The sequence below is a fragment of the Coffea arabica genome, chromosome 3c, assembly GCF_036785885.1.
Source record: "Coffea arabica cultivar ET-39 chromosome 3c, Coffea Arabica ET-39 HiFi, whole genome shotgun sequence".
In the NCBI taxonomy this organism is placed as follows: domain Eukaryota; kingdom Viridiplantae; phylum Streptophyta; class Magnoliopsida; order Gentianales; family Rubiaceae; genus Coffea; species Coffea arabica.
Window position 1 is genome coordinate 6,364,709 of NC_092314.1, and position 22,726 is coordinate 6,387,434.

General features: G+C 35.8%; 3 protein-coding genes across 3 annotated transcripts; 1 reads left to right on the forward strand and 2 right to left on the reverse strand.

Moving 5' to 3' along the window:
- The first annotated feature begins 2,082 nt into the window (after positions 1-2,082).
- Positions 2,083-8,825, forward strand: LOC113734408 (uncharacterized). Its single transcript, XM_027260939.2, has 3 exons — positions 2,083-6,098; positions 7,284-7,665; positions 8,523-8,825. Exons 1-2 carry the CDS (start codon positions 3,155-3,157, stop codon positions 7,661-7,663), a joined length of 3,324 nt encoding a protein of 1,107 aa, XP_027116740.1. The 5' UTR covers positions 2,083-3,154; the 3' UTR covers positions 7,664-7,665; positions 8,523-8,825.
- Positions 8,826-13,543: 4,718 nt separating this feature from the next.
- Positions 13,544-14,814, reverse strand: LOC113735463 (F-box/kelch-repeat protein At3g23880-like). The gene is made up of 2 exons (XM_027262467.1): positions 14,160-14,814; positions 13,544-14,085 (listed from the first exon to the last, which is right to left on the reverse strand). Exons 1-2 carry the CDS (start codon positions 14,812-14,814, stop codon positions 13,544-13,546), a joined length of 1,197 nt encoding a protein of 398 aa, XP_027118268.1.
- A 2,544-nt stretch (positions 14,815-17,358) lies between these two features.
- Positions 17,359-18,279, reverse strand: LOC113735464 (F-box/kelch-repeat protein At3g23880-like). The gene has a single exon (XM_027262468.2). It carries the CDS (start codon positions 18,277-18,279, stop codon positions 17,359-17,361), a length of 921 nt encoding a protein of 306 aa, XP_027118269.2.
- Positions 18,280-22,726: the final 4,447 nt, after the last annotated feature.

Genomic DNA, 22,726 nt, shown 5'->3' on the forward strand with positions numbered 1-22,726 from the left:
CCACCTCTCTATTTAAATAATGTTGGACATTCAAAATTAGAGAGGATTGGATTGACTGATAAAGTAGAAAGAATTGTAAGTCGAGAATTCTGAATTCACAATATTTCACGTATAAAAATAATAATAATAACAATAACTTGCAATTTTAAGAGTACTGAATTCTATACAACATCCAATTGATTTTATACCATATACATATACAACTTGAAATGGGAACAAAATCTTCACGGATCAAAGCATGACGTGTCAATAAAAAGATGTATGGGTGAAGAAGCTCAATAACGATCGAACAAGGTGGCCGAATTCATGGCATACAGGGCACGAACACTTTAATTTTTATATGCGACAGTACTCATGTTGTAATAATCTAGATATAAAAGTTCAGAAAAATTGAAATTCAAAATTTACTAAAGTGTTATTCATCCAATCGTGATAGTATATACACTGACAACGACAACGTATATAAAATTTTACTCTTTTATATATTCTAATCAAGTGTCTTCCTTTTTTTTTTTAATGAATTTAATGAAAAATCTAGAATCTACAAGTTTTAATGATTAGCATTCTAATAACTCATTTCTTTTTTTCCCAACTTTCCCACTTGTTAATCATTAGAAAGCCAGTTATATATATTCAAAACAAAATGGTTTTATTCTATACAATATAAGAATTGTAATCAATATAATGAATGTGCAAGGCTTTAAAGACACTTCGGTCATACTACTGAAAGTAAAGTTAAATGTATAAATATGATCTTCGAAAATTCTATGATTCTTTTAAAGTAAAATTCTCTCGATATTATACATCGCTTATTGGTTGTAATTTCTTGTTACAATCAGAGTAGATAATTAAGACAAAGAAAAGATTTATTTCAAGACTTCAGTTTTCACACTTCAACAAATTTCAGTAAGCATAATTATCCACAGTTATCCAAGTGACTATTTTCTTCATTTTAAAGCTTAAGTGCCCTATTCGGAATGAATGAAAGCTCAGCGAAAGAGAATAGATTTTGAAAAGAAGTCCAAGACGTTATGCTAATACCTGTTCTTCTTTCTAAGTTCTTACCAAAGATTTGTCTATTTTCCTTCAAATTGAGGTTTATCTAAATGCATACCGTTTTAAACGAAAGAGGCAAAATTATGCTCTTTCTATTTTTTCATCGGATTTGTTACAGTTTATGCTTTTTCCTCCACTAATTGTATAGGCTTAAAGCATAAAATATTTTCTCTTAATATATACAATCATAGCCAGAGGGCTCTGAGGAGAGATTCACAGTACATTTTGCTACTACTAAGGAGTAACTACATCAGCTATATTTTTTGCCTTCGCCATCAAAACTCTTTAAGCAAAAAGAAGACAAAAAGTAACCCAAAATAACAAGCCAAGAAATTATATACTGGTGCTTATTTATACCTAATTCAAATAAAGAAGAGCACATATTTATATATGTGTGTTTATACGGACAAATTATGTTCAAAATATAAGAAAAACTTGTATAGATTTGGTGGATAATTCACTTGTAGACCTATTATATATGCAGCAGCCACATGATTATATAGGAGATAACATTCTCATATCCACAATCATAGTTGTTGGAAATTTTAAGGATTAAAGTCCCTTGACATTTTCATAATTGGGAAAATTCATACTCTTTTAGATGATAATAAGAGATTATTTGAAAAAAATTATTAGAAATAATACTATAATATATTTTGTGACGTGATATATGTGAGATAAAAAGATGGTTAAAAATTATATTTATGATGCAAATTAAATAATATTTAGAATTCTTTTGCAAAATCATGCTAACCAAACTGGTCCATTGTAGCTGAGAGAATAATAATCCTCTCAAGTAAGAAAGAATGTAGAAGGTAAAATGTTTCGTTCATATAAGACATTATATTTATACAAGGGACAAATTACAATTTGAATACAGCAAAAGTACAAGAACATAAATTGCAATCTAGCGCACAAAACGACATTTTAAGTTAGCATCATCTGTGACTTCACTATGAATGGATGATATGCATTTCTTGGCACTTGCCTACCATATAAACTGTCTCGGTCTAGAGAAATCCCAGTAAGTATTCTCCAAAATAAAATACTGCCAGATGAACTTTTCTAGCTTGGCCAAGACCCAAAAAGGTCACAGTTGCTCATTTTTCATCAAGCACTTAAAAAGAGCAACTTTTTGATGAGAGAGAAAGATGGAAAAGAGATTGCGATAGATAGAGTGAAAGGGAATCTAGATTATATGGCGAGATTCACTCATTTTGTTCTTCCTTTTAAATTAAGTCCAAAAATTCGTAAGCAGTGGTAGAAGAAGAGAGGAGAGAAGAAAAAAAACTAAAGAAAAATAGAGAGGGATAAATATATTGTGAAAGCATGCTTTGTCTGCCACTAAAGCTTCAATGAGCAATTCATCTCAAGATCCTTTACTATCATTGCCATTCACAAGAACCCTTTTGATAATTTCACCAGAAACCGAGAAGTGGGCTTGTGTTTCTTTTGCTTCCCCAACAATACTTCCATCAATAAAATAAGAGAAACTTTGATTCATTCCATTTGATACTCATTCTAATATCTTTTTTGGCTTCTTTTTCAATGAAGGGTTGAATTTCTTATTCTTGTTTCCCTCCTGAATCCTTGATTTAGATTGGGAAGATCCCATCTTTGTGGATAAAGTTTGGAACTTTATTGGTTTTCTACTTCTATTCCAGTTCATTAATTCCACGGTTTATGCTGTTTTATCATTCCAAGGAATCACTTGAATTTTGGTGGTTTTGCTGCTGCTCTTTTGCGGAGTAATGGGCTCAAGAGGTATGCCAAAGCTTTGAATCTGTTGTGGGGCTTCTTTCACTGTTTTGGTTATTCATCAATATATTCTGCTCGCTGTTCTTTATTTTCTTGATCATTGCTGCAGTATCCTATTTGTTTTAATGGGATTTTTGGTTCCTTGACTGATTGATTCATCAGTCTCTTGTGTTACAATTTGGAACTCATTAGGCCTTATTGTAATTTATGAGATCCTACTGAGGTTGACTTTATTAGATCATTGAAGTTGTGGAATCGCTGTTGATTTCCAAGAGTAATTCATAGCGGTGATTCGTTATCAGTTCAAGCTGTAATTTTGGACTTGTTTAAGGTTGAAATCATGTGTGAAGTTGTTGTAGTGTCAAGAAGACGTTTATTTTTGTGTTGGATAATAACTTTTGCAGCTGTTCTGGTTCTGGTTTGTCCTTCAGAGGGGTTGAATGCAGAAGGCATTCACCTCCTAGAGATTAAGGCAAATATTGTTGATGAGTTTAAAAACCTAGGAAATTGGAATCCTAGTGATCAGACACCGTGTGGATGGGTTGGTGTGAATTGCACGTCTGATTATCATCCAGTTGTGTGGTCTCTTGATTTGAATTCATTTAACCTTTCTGGTACCTTAAGCCCTAGTATTGGTAACCTATCTAACCTTATTTATCTTGACCTTTCTTATAATGGACTCACTGGAAAAATTCCAAAGGAGATTGGAAAGTTATCAAGGTTAAAGTCTCTCTATTTGAACAATAATGAGTTTGAAGGGCCAATTCCAGTTGAAGTAGGAAATCTTTCCTTTTTGATGGAGTTGAATATGTGCAACAACAAAATTTCTGGTAACATACCAGAGGAGTTTGGGAAGCTTTCATCTCTCGTTGAATTTGTTGCTTACACAAACAATATATCAGGCCCCTTGCCTCTGTCCATTGGTAATCTGAAAAATTTGGAAAAGATTCGAGTAGGCCAAAATTCAATTTCAGGAAGCTTACCTGCAGAAATAGGTGGCTGTCAGAACTTGAAATATCTTGGTCTTGCTCAGAACAAATTGGGAGGTAGTCTACCTAAGGAGCTTGGCATGCTTGACCAATTGACGGATGTAATCCTCTGGGACAATCAGTTGACTGGTTCAGTTCCAAAGGAGATTGGCAATTGTACAAATCTTCAAACGCTTGCTTTGTACCAGAACAATCTTGTTGGAGAGATTCCTGCTGAAATTGGGAACCTTAAGGTGATGCAGAGGTTATATATTTACCGGAATGGATTGAATGGGACGATTCCAAAGGAGATTGGGAATCTTTCTTTAGCGGTGGAAATTGATTTCTCCGAAAACAATTTGATAGGTGAAATCCCACCTGAGTTGAGCCAAATCAATGGTCTACATTTACTCTACCTGTTTCAGAACCAGCTTACAGGCGTCATACCAACTGAGCTCAGTGACTTGAAAAACTTGACAAAGCTTGATCTTTCAATCAATTTTCTGACAGGCCCTATTCCGTTTGGATTTCAGTATCTACCAGCAATGAGCCAGCTACAGCTTTTCACTAATTCCTTAAGTGGTAGCATCCCTCAAGGACTTGGGCTATATAGTCCACTTTGGGTGGTTGATTTTTCAGACAACTACCTGACGGGTAGAATTCCTCCGCAACTTTGTCGCCTGTCCAATTTGATGTTGCTCAATCTCGAGTCCAATCAACTGCATGGGGAAATTCCAGCTGGTGTCACTAAATGCATTTCCTTAGTGCAACTTCGTCTTGATGATAACGGGCTAACTGGGAGCTTTCCCTCTGATTTGTGCAATCTCGTGAATCTCTCCGCGGTTGAATTGGGTGAGAACAAGTTCAGTGGCCCTATTCCTTCACATATTGGAACCTGCCGAAAGTTGCAGAGGCTTGATATCTCAGGCAATTACTTCACGTCTGAGTTGCCAAGGGAGATCGGAAATCTTTCTCAGCTTGTGACTTTTAATGTATCATCTAATTTGCTCACGGGACGGATACCAACAGAGATCCTCAATTGTAAGGCGCTACAGCGACTTGATCTCAGCTGGAATAGTTTTACTGGTGCCGTACCAATTGAGCTTGGAACTCTCTCACAGCTTGAACTTCTTATTCTTTCCCAGAATAACTTTTCTGGTAACATACCAGTTGCTTTTGGCAATTTATCTCATTTGACTGAGTTGCAGATGGGGGGAAATCTGCTTTCTGGTGGAATACCGTCGGAGTTGGGTGCACTTACAGGTTTGCAGATTGGACTAAATCTTAGTGACAATAACCTCTCTGGTCCTATACCACCTGAACTTGGAGATCTCATCTTATTAGAATACCTCTTTCTCAATAATAATCATTTAAGCGGTGAAATTCCAAGCACATTTGGCAACTTATCGAGCCTTCTTGGTTGCAACTTCTCATTCAATGACCTTACTGGGCCATTACCAGCTGTGCCATTGTTCCTGAACATGAGTATCAGCAGCTTCATTGGCAACAAAGGGCTCTGTGGTGGCCCTCTTGGTGATTGTAGTGGGTCAACATCACTTAATCCTTATCCTCCTGTGGAATCTGCAACTGCTTCCCGTGGGAAGATTGTCACAGTAGTTGCGGCTGTGGTTGGTGGGATCTCTCTTATTCTTATTGTGGTCATTTTGTATTTTATGAAACAGCGGCCAGATGAGATGATTGCATCCTTGCAAGATAAGGATATGTCATCGCAGGCTTCTGATATATATTTCCCTCCAAAGGAAGGATTCACTTTCCAAGACCTGGTGGAGGCTACAAACAATTTTCATGACAGTTATGTTGTTGGAAGGGGAGCTGTTGGGACAGTTTACAAGGCAGTTATGAGATCTGGGCAAACAGTTGCTGTTAAGAAGCTTTCATCTAACAGAGAAGGTAATAGTATTGAGCATAGTTTTCGAGCTGAGATTCTAACTCTAGGGAAGATTAGGCACCGGAATATTGTGAAATTATATGGATTTTGCTATCATCAAGGTTCCAATCTGCTTCTTTATGAGTATATGGAAAAGGGTAGTCTGGGTGAAATGCTTCATGGGGGATCTTGTTGCTTGGAGTGGCCTACACGCTTTACTATTGCAATGGGTGCTGCTCAAGGCCTTACTTATCTGCATCATGATTGCAAGCCCAGGATCATACACCGCGACATAAAATCCAATAACATCCTGATAGATGAGAAGTTTGAAGCACATGTTGGTGATTTTGGTTTGGCAAAAGTGATTGACATGCCTCAGTCAAAGTCCATGTCTGCAGTTGCTGGATCGTATGGTTATATTGCTCCTGGTGAGTGCTTTCTGCTTTTTGTATCAATATGTACTGTTTGCTTATCATGTTTCCATACTTGCCATGTGCTTGCGTGGTTTATTAGCTACAAACATGTCAAGCTATGGGACCAATTTACCTTGACAGCTCATTATAGAACTTTGAAGTTTCTTTGAGAAAATTGCTTATGCAATCACTTCCATTGTTTTCTGTTCTGGTGGCCAGTTCAACGGGAAATTTGACTCTTGTTGTTGGTTGACATTTTTTAATAGTGTACTAGAGCCTATGCTTCTGCATGCAAGTTTCTTGCTGATTAGACGCCAAGTTAATTTTTTGACGAGCCTTCATAGTACTATTGCTCTTGCAACTCTTTTCCCTATGCTAGTTTGTCAAAATCCATGTCCCTAGCATATTGAGGTGAAAGCTGTTTTGAGGTGTTCTTCTATGCTTTTGGCTTAGCTGAAAAAAGCTGATTTGGTGAAGTAGACTCAGAACAACATTTGGCTTTTCATACATGTTACACCATAAACGAGCTTTCCATTTGTCTAATAGATCTTTCAACATTAACTTTACTTTAAGCAACTTTAAGAAAGTTGAAACAAACAAAACATGCCTCATGTCAATTGTTGGTATTGGCAAAGGTTTCCAACTGTTACATCTTTGTATCTAACTTGATCTTCATCTATGGATACCAGTTTGTAAAGGTGTTTGAATCCTAACAAAAATACGCTGCATTTGCAGTCTTAAAATTGAACTGGGAATTGCAAATTCAAAAAATTTCCTCGCAACCATTCACATTTGGCACACCAGGACTGGAAGTATCAGCAGTCATCACACAGTCAAAATAATGTATTATATTGTAAATCAAATAAATTATGCAATGCATGCATTTATGAATGTGGTGTGCTGATCTTTAATGCTGCACTTCTTGCATATCCAATTCTACTAGTAACTTGGTTTTAGAATACACACTTGACCATTGTTTTTACATTATGCTGCAAGACTTGCACGACCGTTGAAGCTGATCCTTGTGATCTCTGACTGCTAACATTTGCTCATCTCTTGCCTTCTTAGTCGCCTAATACTTGAGAATCTCAGAACAGATTCTGTCTATGTGCTTACATTGGGTAACGGTCAAGAAGACCTTCTGTACACTAATTTACATTATTTTAAATGTGATATCTGATTGTATATTCTTTTTGCCAGAATATGCATACACAATGAAGGTTACAGAAAAATGTGATATTTACAGTTATGGAGTAGTCTTGTTGGAGTTGATAACTGGAAGAACTCCGGTACAGCCATTAGATCATGGTGGTGATCTTGTCACTTGGGCCAGGAATTATGTTCGGAACAACTCCCTGACATCTGGGATACTTGATAGCCGAATCGACCTGAAAGATGAAACTACTGTCAACCACATGATAACTGTTCTAAAAATTGCTTTGATCTGCACTAGTACGTCTCCTTCGGAGCGCCCATCAATGCGGGAGGTTGTGCTAATGCTAATTGAGTCCAATGAGAGAGAGGGACACTTCATTTCCTCTCCTGAATATGATTATTCTCAGAAAGATGACAACTTATGAGAGTATGCCCTTGTCTTCTTTACAGAAAGTAGAAATGAAAATTCTTTTACTGCTTATTCTTCTTTGTATTATTTACCATAGGAAGTTATAGAAGTTATCTTGTACATTTCGTCCAAAGAAATATCAGTACTTGCATTGGGGAACTTCACTCTCGAACTCACTTTAGTTCTAAAAGAATTCCCGATAGCTTATAGATTTTGAGTCTTGCTGCTGAAAGCATTTTTTGTATATCTTGTGATTAGCTTTGATGTCAGAGGTGATAAATTTACTTCTACTGATGATGGCAACTCTATTCTAAGATTTTTTTTTCCCTACCCCATTTTTATGAGCAGTCTTGCTGCTCTCTTCATATTAAACTTGTTTAGGTCTTTCAGAACTAATCGCTACGCCATAGTTTCTTTTTTCAACTTGCTCCTTTGAGTTTCATAGTTTGTAATTGACCAGTGATTTCAGAATTATTTGCTTGACCTCCATATCTATGAACTTCAAGGATCTATATCTTTTTGTGTATGTGCATTTATATACTAGAAGATTGACAAGGTCCTGGAACACTTGCTGGATAGTCATACAGTTCCGTCAAATCCTCATGTTTTTCGTATGAGTTAATTTTATATGCACTGACAATGTATATATTATTACAGTTGGATGCATGATATATATGCAAAATTTGGGTTTCAAATTCAAATTTAGATTACGTGTCATGCATCTAATTGTGAAAGTGTATACTACAAACTCTTAATATGATTGTTTATCAACTTGTGATGTGAAGACAGATAACATGGTGTAGTTTTAATCCATAACGGATCTTTCAACTTGTAGTTCGGTTTGGTTTTCTAAAGCGTGCATTTTTTTTTTCCAGCTGTTTACGAAAAGAGGTGCTGTCTTTGAGTCTTCTGCAGGTACAGAGAAAACTAACATTTGCAGCTTTTGCTCTAAATTCCAAACTTGGAGATAAAAAAAGAGGAGTGGTTTGTGTTAAAGCAAGTAAACAGCAATGTCATTGCCATACTATTTCATTCCTCCCAGAGAAAGAGTAATTATGGACTCAAGTATTTTTGGTTTCCCTTGTATATGTGTATCACGAATCAAATTTATTGGTTCTATTTGATCCAATTACTCTTAATTGCCTCAAATGAATTGACATTGTCACCTTGGTCTCAAACATGTTATATATAATATATATATATATATATATATATATATATATATATTGACGAAATCAAGAAATTTGAATCTTCATCTCTTAATTAAAGCTCCAAAAAAACAAAGAAGAAATTTCTTCCAAGCCAATTAATCCAAACTATTCTTGGTAACTACTAAACATGGTGGAGGACCGATGACGTTGCATAAAATGCAAGGACAGGTGAAAAAAAAAAGGTTCCAAGATAACATTGATGGAGCAGTAAGTACATTCTTAAACAAATTCCAAACGAGGACAATCTGTCCAGAAATGCAAGAATTTAAAATAATAGTTTATTTTGCTTCTTCGTTTGTAAATTTAGGAGTTTGAAACAAATTCTGCTACCAAGAGCTTTGTTTACTTAGTAGGAGTTCTTGAATTCTCTTCTTACTCGGTTTCCAGCCGTCTCGCTAAGAGAAGTGTAGGTGCAATAGAGTAGGCCGTCAGGCGATAAGGCAAGCAGTAAGTAATTTTTTCTATTTACTGGGCGGAAGGGAATTAACATTGTTCATGTGGAGTTGCCTGAATCAGAAACTCAGTTTTTCCACCTCAAAAGTTCTTCAATGCCGAATGAAAGTTCTTGAGAGTTGGTACAATTCTTTCCTCCCAACAACAACAACTGAAAGCTCAAATGAAGCACGTACCTCGAATAATATATCCTTATCACCATGTTTTCAAAGGTTTTGCGGCCAAACTATCAGAGCAGGATGTCAAAAAAATGGAGCAGAAGCCTGCAGGCTTTCTATCCGCTAATCCCCAGAAGGGAAGGTTCTGTCTCTGCATACCATGCATTCTCCTAGTTTTTTGGAGTTGCATCGTGGCATAGGATTCTGGAATGAATCGAACTATGGTAAGGCTGTGTCATTGTTGGAGTCATGCACACCAGGATATATAACACCGGATCACCTGTCATTTGGTGACGAAGGAATGCCTCCGCCACCTGCTCATTGGAAGGGAAAGTGCGAGTTCAATACCACAGCATGCAGTAACAATTTGATCAGGGCAAGGTCCTTCAGTTTATTTGAATGGTGGTGGTGGGAAAGGTGTAGAGGATCATGATGGCCATGGCACTCAATTAAAACTGCTAGCACAGCTGCTGGAAACTTTGGTTTGGTAAAAACCTACAACTCGAGATGTTTCATGAAGAAACTAACGTTGTCTGCAGATCAAACATGGGCTTGATATGCATATATGTAAATATCGTCAGCTGCATGCTTTTTTTTTTTTTTGGCTAATATCCTCACTCTTTTTATGCATATGTAAATGGTTTACCTCATAAGTCTGCAGCAGTATATGTAATAAAGAAAGGCAAGAAAATGAAAATAAGGATTAAGGAAAAATGATCATATAAGTCCCTTATCTTTGGAGTCTCAGCTAATTTGGTCTCTTAGTTATTAATCTCTCCAATTTAGTTCCTTGTCATTATGAAATAAAACTAATGTAGGACTTGTAATGAAAAATTAGAAAATTCTAATGGAATTGATTACATAGGGCATGTGGACCTTTTAAAATGACAAAGTTAGTCCGTCATCTTGGAGTCAAATCAAATTTGATCCCTTATATGCCTTCACCTATCAATTTAAACTCCCATTCCTATAAAATAAAGTCTGGGGGACTTTTTATGGAGAATTAGAGACCCTTAAAGGAATTGGTCTTATAACATGGTTCATACCAGTATAATAGGTATTTGTGCCTTTGATATAAAAAGGTCAGAACATGAAAAATCATACAAGTCACTATCGTAATTTTGCCATTTTCTCTCTCCAATTTTTTCTTTAAAATCCCTGCATAGAACCTCTAATCCATAGCTTACATCAAATGCCAGTAATGCCGAAATTATGGATGTTTAAATTGTAAAGATAATGAGATAGACAAAAATTGTTTGCTTTTCTATCTCCACAATTAAAATATCCACAATATTTGTTTACTAGCATGAGATGAAAATCTATGAATAAGTGGGCAAATTTCTAATTAAAAGTTTGAGCTCGGTTTTATTTTATGAAAATGAGGACTTTAAATTAGTAGGCGGTGATATATAAATGACAAAATTGGATTGGCTTGAAAATAAGGGATCAAAAATGGTAATTTTCAAAGGTCCACATGCCTTGCAAGTGACTAGTTGCTTTAATTTTTTTTAATGTTTTCATTAGAGGTCTTTGATTGACTTTAATTTATAGAAATAAGGGTTTCAATCAATAAATTTGATAAATAAGAGACCAAATTGGCTAAAACCCTTAAGCATAAAGTCATTATTGGTCGAGACATATTACTTGACTAATGATCTAATACCTAATTTTAGATTTAAACATACATACATATAGACAGAGAGACGGATATATATATATATATATAGTAGGATTTTAAATTTCTACAACTACAGATTTTCTGCAGAAAATGTGGCCAAAAGTACTTAGCTAAATTCGTAATCAAAACGCAGAAATATAAAAGAAACCGTTTTCCTGAATTAAATCTATTTTTTTTTTCTTTGTGCTGTTGGAACTATTCCCTGTGTATGACGTAGCATGTTCGAGACTTGGGCCTGTAGAGATAGCCCATGACTAGTTGCCTTCTTGGCTTGCCGTTATGCCAAGAGTTCGGCCCATCACGGTTGTAAGCCCATGCTAGATGCGCCTGCAAGTTTTCTTTTTGGATGTAACTCACTGGCTGATATTAAATAGTAAATGAAGACAAGTGACAAACAAGTTCGAGTCTCCGCTCCGCTAGATTCTTCCGTGCACTTAACGTGTTCGGGTCGGGTTGGAGCGTCGGGCTCGGGCCGCAGGGGATTAGTCGGGCCTCATAAGGATTGACCCGAACACTCCTGTGTAGACAAAAAAAAAAAAGACAAGTGACAAAAGAAAAAAATCATATTATTTTCTCTTTCTTCGTGTCACTTTTTAATTGTTGGTTGGATCTAAATATTACATGATAATAAATCTCAAAAGAAGTTAATGTAATTTTTAAAACCTAAAAGGAGGCCAATGAAATAATCAGAAACCTCAAGGGATATCTCTGAAATTATCCCTTGAATTTTTTTTCTTTCTTTAGAATTCAACTAGCTTTGAGAGGTTTTCAAAGGGTTTTGTTTTGTTTTTTAAGTCTATCAATATTTTATATATCTATCTTTTATCTTTTAGGCTCGATTGTTTAATATCCCAATAGATATAAATAATCACGAATGTTTTGGTGGAAGATGGAAAACACTTGCAGATATAACAAAGGTCTCTTCATGTTCTATGTTTTATACAGGTCTTTTTTTTTTTTTGTTTAAACATCTTTAAATCGATGCCCAACAACCACATAGTACTTGAACTCAGTGGAATAGCGATTGCAGAAGGCATATGCGATTCTCCAGCAACTCATAGTCTTATTACAGTTTTGTTAATTTTAAAAAAAAAAGGAAAAAACCCTTTGAAACTACTAGGAAATCTTCCATCTTCAGAAGCCATACAGAACTCTCCAAATCTAGCGACGAAGTAGCCAATGTGCTTCAAAGGTGAAATCAATATTGTTCCAACTCATCAAGACTCCTTCTTCAGAAATGACCCAAAATAAAGTGGAGTGGAGTCCATGTTTATGTTTTGCAGGGGAAAAGGCTTCAAATTCAGCTCCATAACGAGTCCAATCTGCGCCGCAAGTATAAACACCCTTGTGGGTGATTTTGATACTCAGCATATCTCCTCCATGCAATTCTTCGCCTTGGAAAATATTCTGTCCAGCAACCATACAATCGAGAAACACCGGTGCGGTGTTGTTCTCCATCATCATCTTAATGTGGACATTGGCATAGGAGTGCTCAGTTATAGTGCTGCTATTTTCAAATGCGGCTGATGAGGAGGCTGCTAAAGTTAGCGTGGAGATAAATAAAAGAATGTGTGTTGTAGAGACCGCCATTTCTTAAGCAGATAATGGCTCTATGGTGAAGGGGGAGAGACGCTACACCTGTACCTGTTTTTATAGCCAGCCATTTGGGATCTAGTGATGGAAACATTTGCTGAATTTTTCAATACCCGTCAGACCCAGTTCCGGGACTCTAAGATCAAAACCCGTAAAATATATGAGTCGGGTCGAAGTCTACTACGTTAAAAGGGGTCTGAATTCGAAAGTTTCAATTCCAGCCTAAACTCGACCTGTTATGTAGTTACCGGTGTTTTATTAGTTAATTTCTTGTGATAGTAATTCTTGTCTAGTAAATTATATATGGACCATTAATTGGAAATTCCCTAGAGAGTCTAGAAGGTCTACTGAAGAGTCCAGCTGAGCTGTATTAAAGCCTTTATTGTCGTAAGAAATTCTCATTGTTTGAATTGTCAATAAATCTTCTTGTTAAAACATGAGAGTTCAAATTCTATGCTACATATATGAATGAAATGTCTCTATACAAAATATACATATATGGTATCAGAAATGTTTTGAGATATCTACATACAAAACTTAAGGCTGTACTAGAATCAATGTAACAAATCACATGACTCATACTTGGCTGCCTAGACTTGCATATGCAAACACTAGCTTGTATGAAATGGAAAACAACGTAAAACTTTTGGCCAAATGCACATGAAAAAGCTTAATTGATAACATTATGATAACGCTGACTGATAATTATTCACTAAAACCAAATCCTCTTGCAAATTACAAAAATCAATCCCCTTGAATTCTTAGGTACTGAAAGTAAAGCCCCCATAAGGCAAGAAGCTATTTTATCCATCATGGCCATCAAGCAAAACTAAACTTTCATCATACATGTCCACCCTAAGATCACCCTCTGCATCTGGCAAATTATAATTGATGTCAAGATCCTTGTATGAACCATCTTCTGGATTATAAAGCACTAACCTCGATCCGAGCTTTAGCAATAATTCACTCCCATTTAGTAAGAACACAGGTTGGAAACGAATGTCGAATCGAAATCCACGTCCAGGATCTTCAGGATAGCGAATCAAAAACATTTTTGTCCAAGATTGTCTAATGCCACACTCAGTCAAAATCCAGATATCCACTTCCAGATGCTTCAAGTCATCATGAAGCCAAAGCAGGCCAAGACACACTTCCCTCAAAACTCCTATATTCCATCCCCAAAAACTCACCTTCCCCATATGATTTTCTGGCAGTTGAATATCTCCATAAGTCTCATCAACCAAATCAAAACTAACAATTTTATTTGCAAGACGATCGTCTCCAGACCCGTTAGAGATTGCAGCCCAATAAAGCTTCCCATTTACAAAATGGCCGCCACGAGTATCTTGCAAAGACCAATTGTCTAGGGATAAATGTTTTGGAAATCCTCATCCATCTTCCAAGAAGCTGTCCTTTGACTGTAAATTCCAACAGCTTTTCTTCTCATATTCTTTCGCAAGTTATTAGATAAAAGTGTGAAAACTTTGTAATCGTCATGCAACCCATCATACCCGAACCCATATGTTACAACACCAGAATATTCCTCGAAGTCAAATCCCCAATGGGGTAGCCTCCTGTATTTCCTGATCGATGGATTCCACAAAAATAAACACATGTCATTGGTAGAATTGAGGAAAGTCCAGCCCCGGGTCAACTCCCTGATAGCAATGCAAACCAACCCGTTACACGAGCCCACAATTTCAATTGATTTTTGTGCTGAATGTTGAATATTTGTAGCTTGAGTCACGGATGATGCAAAGATTGGATCAGTTATCATGTTAGTTGCCTCAGCCGTTGGTGAATACATCACAGAGTAAAGACTACATTCTGTGAGGCAATCAAAGACTGGGGGACAGGAAACAGAGAAAATTAGCTTCTGCTGAGCAGTATCGTAGGCGTTGGATGATGTTTTGCGATGGTTTTTGATGAATTCCGGGCTTGAGATTAAAGATTTCCAAGCTTTCGACACGCACATGAGTGTCAAAAGGGACTGGATTGGGAGCCGTAGGAGGATATCAAAGACGAGTTCAACAGGGAGTTGATCACAGAAAACCTTGGGAGCGTTGCTTTCCATTGTTGGAGGAACTTAAAGTTGGCCGCAACCACAAAAAATATACTTTCAATAATAACACAAAAGCCTCAAAATATTAGAAAAGGTAACAACAGAGGGTGGCAGACTGGGGAAGAAGATACAGCGTCAAGGATCCAATAAATTAAGAAGCTAAAACCGAATTCTGATGAAAATTTGGAAACAAGACTGGATCCAGAAAGCCCTATTTGTTTCCTAAACTAATTTAACAACGAAACAAATTACACTAGGGTACGTTTTATCCCGCTTAACTCATTTTTATGGCATCTCACCCTATTCCTATAAAGTAACTAATACCTTTTTTTTTGGGCAAAAGACCAGTTTTTATTTCTATTGCCGATAAATTCAATAGCAAAAGAACCAATAAAATTTTTTTGGTAGAAAAAGGGGTTTGAATGGATTTAATTCCGATCATCACCACGGGTCAAGACATACCCCAAATTATGGTAACTTATAGGAATTCTTACAAATCAGCCACAAATACCGTTCTCATATTACACAAAAAAAGGGAAAAAAAACCGTTTTTTAAAGAAGTGATTCATCCTTATCAACTGAACGCACTTATATTGACAAAGAATGCGTAGGTTTCGCCAAGAAAAGGCTTCTTTTACATCCACAACTTGGTTAAAGTTTAAAGCATGATTTTTAAAAAGAATAAATCTTATATACATTGACGGTATATACATTATTACGATTAGATATAAGACAAATATGCAAAATTTGAGTTTCAAATTTAAATTCGGATTATGTGTCATACATATAATGGTGAAAGTGTATATATTGTCAGTGTATAGAAAATTAATCCTTTTAAAAATTCTAAGGCTAAGGAAACTATTCATAAACTACTTATGTCATAACTAATCTTAATGAGAAAAAAAATAAACTAAATAGAGCCTTTAACTCAAGTAGCATGTACAAACAGGAGAAAACATGTTATGCATAAGAATCCCTTTAATAGGATTTTTTGTAAAATTTTGATATTATACCCTTGGAAGAGTTATATATAGTTAACTTACAAAATTTATTGTTACATATTTTTAATTTGGTGTGAGCAAAAACCAATGAATCAAGCCATACTACGACTTCATTTGGGATTATAATAATTTATAAAGAAGCACTTTTGAATTAAGTGGTTCAAATTATCCAAAGTTGTAGTTCTTAAATTACGAAAAATTAGTTATCAAATATCCTAAAAGTACTTTTAGTACTTAATGATAGCGAATAGGAAAAATTATTCTTTTCTTCTTTGCCTATCACAACATTCTAGTCTTTTTTTACCTTCTTTCTTTTTTAATTTTTCCTTTTGTTTCTATGTGTATAGAACTCAACCTTTATCTATAATCTATAATACCAAAAGCGACTTGCATGGTATTGAGAATAAACAATTTCCTAGCCGGAGTGCGTATATCATATTCCAAGTATCTTACGATTCCTATTTATAATTGATAAACTAATCAATAAAATCGTCCTTTATTATTTACTCAAAAAAAAAGATGACCTTTTGTTACATATCATGCATAAACTTATTTTGCATTACATTATGATGTAAATATAACTTTGCATCCAGTCTAGAACAACACTCAAAAGCATGGCAGAGAACATATATAACACAAAACTACATAAAAATTGTTATAGATATTCCAACAACATTCATTCTGCCAATACGAAATTATGTTGAGATTTACAACAATCAATACTCTTGAGTTCTTAACCATTTTGCCTTAAGTGCGTGTACTCAAAAACACTTGTAAAACTTAAGATAATCGCATATTTTATCCATCATGGGCATCAAACAAACTAAATTTTCATCATTTATGTCGACCTTAAGAAAAGCTGTCTCATTAATAATTTCAAGTTTCCTCCATTAATTATCTTGTGGATTATAAAGCTCTAACTAGGACCCAAGCTTCAACAAGATTTCAACCCCTTTTTTTTTATGAGAACGCGGGTTAAACAAGAGTGTTGAACTTACACGTACATCAATGTTTTAATAAAAGATTATATATATAAATATAAAGTAACTGCTGTTGGCCATCCTAGAAGAAAGTACCGTTGCTCTATGATTGGTGAATCAGAATTGTAATATATTTTGGCCATTTAGTAATGATTAATTTCATTATGTACGTGTTTAACTCAAAACCCGTCAAGCCCATTTGTGTTTGAATCGCATGAAAATTTTATTTAAAAATGTAAGAAGCTTGTGTGTGATATTCCTTCTCAAACGGTATATGAGAATTCTATTTTCTGAGAATTTTTTTTTAGGATATCGACATACAAAAATAATGCTGTACTAGGAACTTACGTGATTTGTACATGACTAGCAACCTTTGCACTAGCAAAAAGTAGCTTGCATTAAATCTAAAAATTTTGCTAAAATCACATGACAAGACTCAGTTTGTAACACCTTATAATAATACTAATTGTTAATTATAATCATTCACTAATACTAAATCATCTAGCATATTACGAAAATCAATGCACTGGAAATTCCTAATTTAGGCACTCAAAGTAAAGGAACAATAAGCTATTTTATCCATCATGGGCATCAAGCAAAGCCAAACTTTCATAGTACACATCCACCTTCAGAAGACCACGAATACCCCGCAATTTAGATCTCACTTTGAGAATCTTGTATGCACCATCTTCTAGATTATAAAGTAGTAAAAGGGACTTAACTTTCAGCAATAACTCCCCCCTCTCTGATAAGAACACAAGGTGGACATTAAGGTGGAATCCAAGCCGACATTGAAGATCTTTAGGATAGCGAATGGAGCACATTTTGGTCCAAGATTGTGTAGCTCCATAGTCAGTCATAATCCAGACATCTAGGTCGGGAATATGAAGCCAAAAGAAAGCAAGGCGTCCTTCCCCTAAAACTCCTATACTCCATCTCAAAGCATTCGACTTTCCCTTATAATTTTCTGGAAGTTCTATCTCCCCATAAGTCTCGTCAGCCAAATCAAAACTAACAATCTTGTATGAAGGATAGTCATCTTCCTCCTCGTGATAAAAGGTTCCGCTCCAGTGGAGCTTCCCATCAACAACATATCCCCCTTGAAATGGCCGAAAGCTATATTTTTTGAAAACCTCTTTCGTCTTCCAGGAATTAGTCCTTTGACTACAAATTTCAACAACTTGATCCTCAGCAATTTTCTCAGGTGAGTGGACGCGCAAAAATGCGATAAATTTGTAATCATCATGCAACTCATCATACCCGAACCCACATGCTGCAACATCAGATTTCTCAAAATCAAAACCAAAACTGCATTGAGGCAGTTTCCTGTATTTCCTGATCGATGGGTTCCATAAAAATAAACATAGGTCACGGATAGAATCTGAAGCAAACGGATTGAATATGTGTTCCATTGCAATGCAAACCAACCCGTTACATGAACCCACAATATCAATTGATTTTTTCGCGGGATGTTGAATTTTTGTAGCCTCAGTCATGGATGATGCAACAATATGTGTTACTATGTCGGTTGCCTCGATTGTGGGAGAATATAACACACAGTCAAGATTACATTCTGTGACGAAATCAAGGACAGGGACACCATAAAAACTAGAGAAAATCAGCTTACGGTGAGCAGTATTGCGGGCGTTAGATGTTTCCTTGAGATGGGTTTTGATAAATTCAGGGCTTGAGATTAAAGAATTCCAAGATTTCGAAACGCACATGAATCTCAAAAGGGACTTGACTGGGAGCCGTAAGAGGATATCAAAGATGAGTTCAGGAGGGAGATGACCATGGGGAACCTTGGAAGCCATTATTTGAGGCATTTATTTTAGGGTTACCTGCCACCACACCTATTAAATAAATTAAATAAACAAAAGTCTCAAAAGATTAGTAAAGGAAGAAACGACGGGGGGCTAAACGGAGAAGAAGAAGAAGATAGATTGTAAACGAGCTAAAATCAAATTTTGATTAAGAAAAATGAGCTATAAAGCCAATTTCCCCAGTTGGCGGTCGGACTAAGAAAGCACTATTTGTTGGTTTCCCAATCTCATTTGACAACAGGTTAAATAATCAGCCCACCTCAAAGTTTTTCCTGGGTTGCATTTTATCCACTGACGTAACTTATTAGTTCATATGAGGGTATTTAGAATTTTAGTAGTGTTAGGAGTTGATTTGTTATTTAAATGAAGCTATTTAGAATTTTAGTGGTTTTAGAAATTGATTTGTTACTTGGTAACTAGAATTAGAATTAGTATCAAAGTTGAATTGGGTTTAGATGTTAATATTGGAATAGGTTGTATTTCTGTTTAAGGGCTTGGAGGTGGATTGAGGAAAATTTAGGAAAACCGTCCGCAAGTTTGCAGTTTTGAATATGTGATAGATTAAAAGTTTTAGTTTCTCCTGTACCATACTTTTCTTTGTTGCCATCCTTATTTTATGTTACAATTCTCGACTTTGGCTTATCCTGATTATGACCACAAAACAGGCAAGACACCTTTCTCTGAAACCTCCAACAGTCCATCTATAGAAATGATACCTTGGATATTTCGGCTGTCCCATATTTTCTGTGAGTTCAACCTTCGCAAAGCTCTCGTTAGCCAAACCCAAATCCAAACTAACAATTTCCTTTTCACAACGGTGGTAATAACTGCCTGAATTCGGGGTCCAATGAAGCTTGTCATTTGAAAATGTACCACCAGTTTTAGTATTTACACGCCAATCTTGTAGAACAAGACTATGTTTGGCACCCTGATTCCTCTCCCAGGAATTAGTCTTTTGAGTAAAAACTTTAACCACTTGCTCACCTGGATCAAGAACCAAGCATAGAACTAAGTTAGCAACAACTTTGTAATCATCGTGCAATTCATCATGCCCAAACCCGTATGTAAGAAGACAGCTATGTACAGCAGTAGAATCCGTGTATTGGAATTCAAGACCAGAATCAAGCAGTCTCTTGTATTTCTTGTTGGATGGGTTCCACAAAAATAAGTGTCACTTCTGGGTAGCAATGCAAACCCAATACGTTAACTGCTCATGGATATGCTTCTTCAAATCTTCAGAATCGATTGGTCGAGGTATTGAATCGTAGGTGGAATAATTCACATTTGTTGCCTCAGTGATGGGTGCGCATGCATAATGCTGAGTTAAGATCACATCCTTCGAGTTCAGGATTGGGTACTATATACATGAAAGTAGAGAAAATTAGCTTGTGGGGAGGAAATGATGCTTTGAGATGGGCTTTGATGAATTGTGAGCTTGAGAATAATGAATGCCAAGATTTGGAAACGCATGTGAATCTAACAAGGGATTTGACTGGGAGCCATGAGATTATATCGTAAATAAAGTTCAGAAGGGAGTTGATCATTGGGTGCCTTGTTGGTAAGCCTGGCCTTCCATTATTTGCATGATTTGGGGTTGGCTGCTGACACCCAAAATAGAAACCAATCAACAGATGCACAAAACTTTGTGATTCATTGGGCTACTACTTACACAGGAATTTGCGGCAACCAAAGGAAACATGAAGAACAATTGCAACTTGGACTTTAAGCTTTTTTTTTTTTTTCTGGTACCCAGAAAACATAGGCCATAAAGGCTTAATTGCTTGCCACCGCCTTCAGCTTGTATCCTGAGTGAATTAGATAGATAGTACTAATTTAGTTACTAGAGAGTCGAGGATACAAATGTCATAAAAGTTGAGTTATGCCTTTTTATGAAGTAATGCCAAACGCCAGCAATCAAGAACTCTTAATATCCCACAATTTGAGACTTGAGATAGGTTTGGATGAATTTACAATGTTGTACATAGGTCTTGTTTCCAATGGCGTCTGAATTTGTAAAAAGCTAATTTTAGAAAATCAAAACTAAAAAAAAAAATCAAGACAGGTTTTCTTATTAATTTTCAGCCTTTTTTTTTTACTCAAAAAAATTTATTGAGGATTTGAAAAGCAATTGAAAACACAACAAAACAGGCTCTTTTCTAGAATCTAAAATCAGGTGTTGAAAATCAATTGAGAACAAGATCTTAGATTCAAACTTTGAAATTATATATGAGGCAGGTGGGAAAAGTTACTTTTTGATCAAATGACAAAATGGAAAAGCTAATTCAATGTGGTGCCAACTTTTAGAAATTGTCTCTCATTTTAGACATTCAAAAAATGGAAATATAAAATTGACTATGGTATGGAGAGAATATTATTTTTACATCAAGCTATTTAATTATCGATTATTTGGTACTCAAAAATTCATGTTTCCAGCTGCACAATTTTCTTTTAACAAATTGTGATTATTCAGTCTCTAATTGTTTCAGAATGAATGATGGAAACAATAACAATCGTTATAGGATAACATTATAACGAACATAGTCGAGAAAGTCTTGATCTAATAGTTAAAATTGACATTCTAGGATTTAGAGATTTTGAATTTAAATCTTCTTTCATCTTCTTGTTTCTTAAATTTCACTCCCCTCCTACTAAAAAAAAAATTAAAACGAATAACATAATCAACATATATAGAATTAAGACTCAAAAGGAAGCATTGGTACATGTGATCTTTTTTTTTTTCAAAGGGAGATTCCGACTCCATATATACGTACAAATAGATAGCAAAAAGAAAATGGAAGCTTTGAGAGTAGAACCATGAATCTTATAGTTAATTTATACGTACAGACATATATACACACATATATATATTAATTGAAGTGTGTGCATGTGTGTAAAATGGAAAAGATTTTGCTAAATAACATGGAAATTCTTGATGGACATCAAAAAAATTAAAGCCTTATAAGACCAAAAATTTTACATTGTTTAATAAATAGAAACACATATTTCGTATGGTGCAAACACTACTTTGCATTACGTGTTGCACCAGAACAAATACTTTGGGAGAGAGCACAGGACCAAACTACAAACCACGTGTGAATACCATCCACTCCACCAATACAAAATCATGTTGCAAACTACACAAATTCATGAACTCAGTTTTAAACCATTTTGCCCTGCATTGAGTACTCAAAAGTAAGGCGACATAAGATAATCAGATCTTTTAGTTTTATCCATCATTGGCATCAAGCAAAACCAAACTTTCGTCATAGATATCCACCTTAAGAAAACCTGACTCATCTGGCATGTTACTAATGTGAAGTTCCCTCCAGGAATTATCTTGTGGACTGTAAAGCACCAGCTTGGATCCAAGCTTCAGCAAGATTTCACCCTTTTTCGATGAGAGCACAGGTTGAACAAGGATGTCGAATTTACACATATATTCACGATATTCAGCATAGCGAACCGAAACTACTTTACTCCAAGATTGTCTAACTCCATACTCCATCATAATCCAAACATCCAAATCAGTCTTTTCCTGATTATGATCACAAAGCAGAGCAAGACACCCTCCTTTTAAACCTCCTATAGTCCATCTATAGAAAGGATCCTCTGGATATATTGGCTGCCCCATATTTTCTGGAAGTTCTATCTCCCCAAATGTCTCAGAAGCCAAATCAAAACTAATGATTTTCTTTTCGGAACGGTGGTAATGACTGCCAAAGGTTGCAGTCCAATGAAGCTTCCCATTTAACAATGTGCCACCGATAATATTATTAACGCACCAATCTTTTAGGGGAAGACATTTTTTGGAATCCTCAATTCTCTTCCAAGAATTAGTCCTTTGACTATAAACTTTAACCACTTCCGCATCCGGATCCAGAGCCAAGCAGCGACCTAAAATTGCAACAACTTTGTAATCATCATGCACCTCATCATACCCGAATCCATATGCAGGAACACAATTGTAGACACTCTTGGAATCCGAATACTCAAATTCAAGACCAGAATCAGGTAGTTTCTTGTATTTTCCAATCGATGGGTTCCACAAAAATAAATCTCGCTCTGGGGTAGCAATGCAAACCAATCCATTACACGAACCCAACACCTTAACTGCTTTTGC

Coding starts and splice junctions, on each gene's coding strand:
- LOC113735463 (XM_027262467.1), bottom strand. CDS start 14,814: ATGGAAAGCAACGCTCCCAAGGTTTTCTGTGATCAACTCCCTGTTGAA. Junction 14,086..14,159: donor AAAAGCTGTTGGAATTTACA/GTCAAAGGACAG, acceptor GGTCTTTGCAAG/ATACTCGTGGCGGCCATTTT.
- LOC113734408 (XM_027260939.2), top strand. CDS start 3,155: ATGTGTGAAGTTGTTGTAGTGTCAAGAAGACGTTTATTTTTGTGTTGG. Junction 6,099..7,283: donor GTATGGTTATATTGCTCCTG/GTGAGTGCTTTC, acceptor TCTTTTTGCCAG/AATATGCATACACAATGAAG.
- LOC113735464 (XM_027262468.2), bottom strand. CDS start 18,279: ATGACTGAGGCTACAAAAATTCAACATCCCGCGAAAAAATCAATTGAT.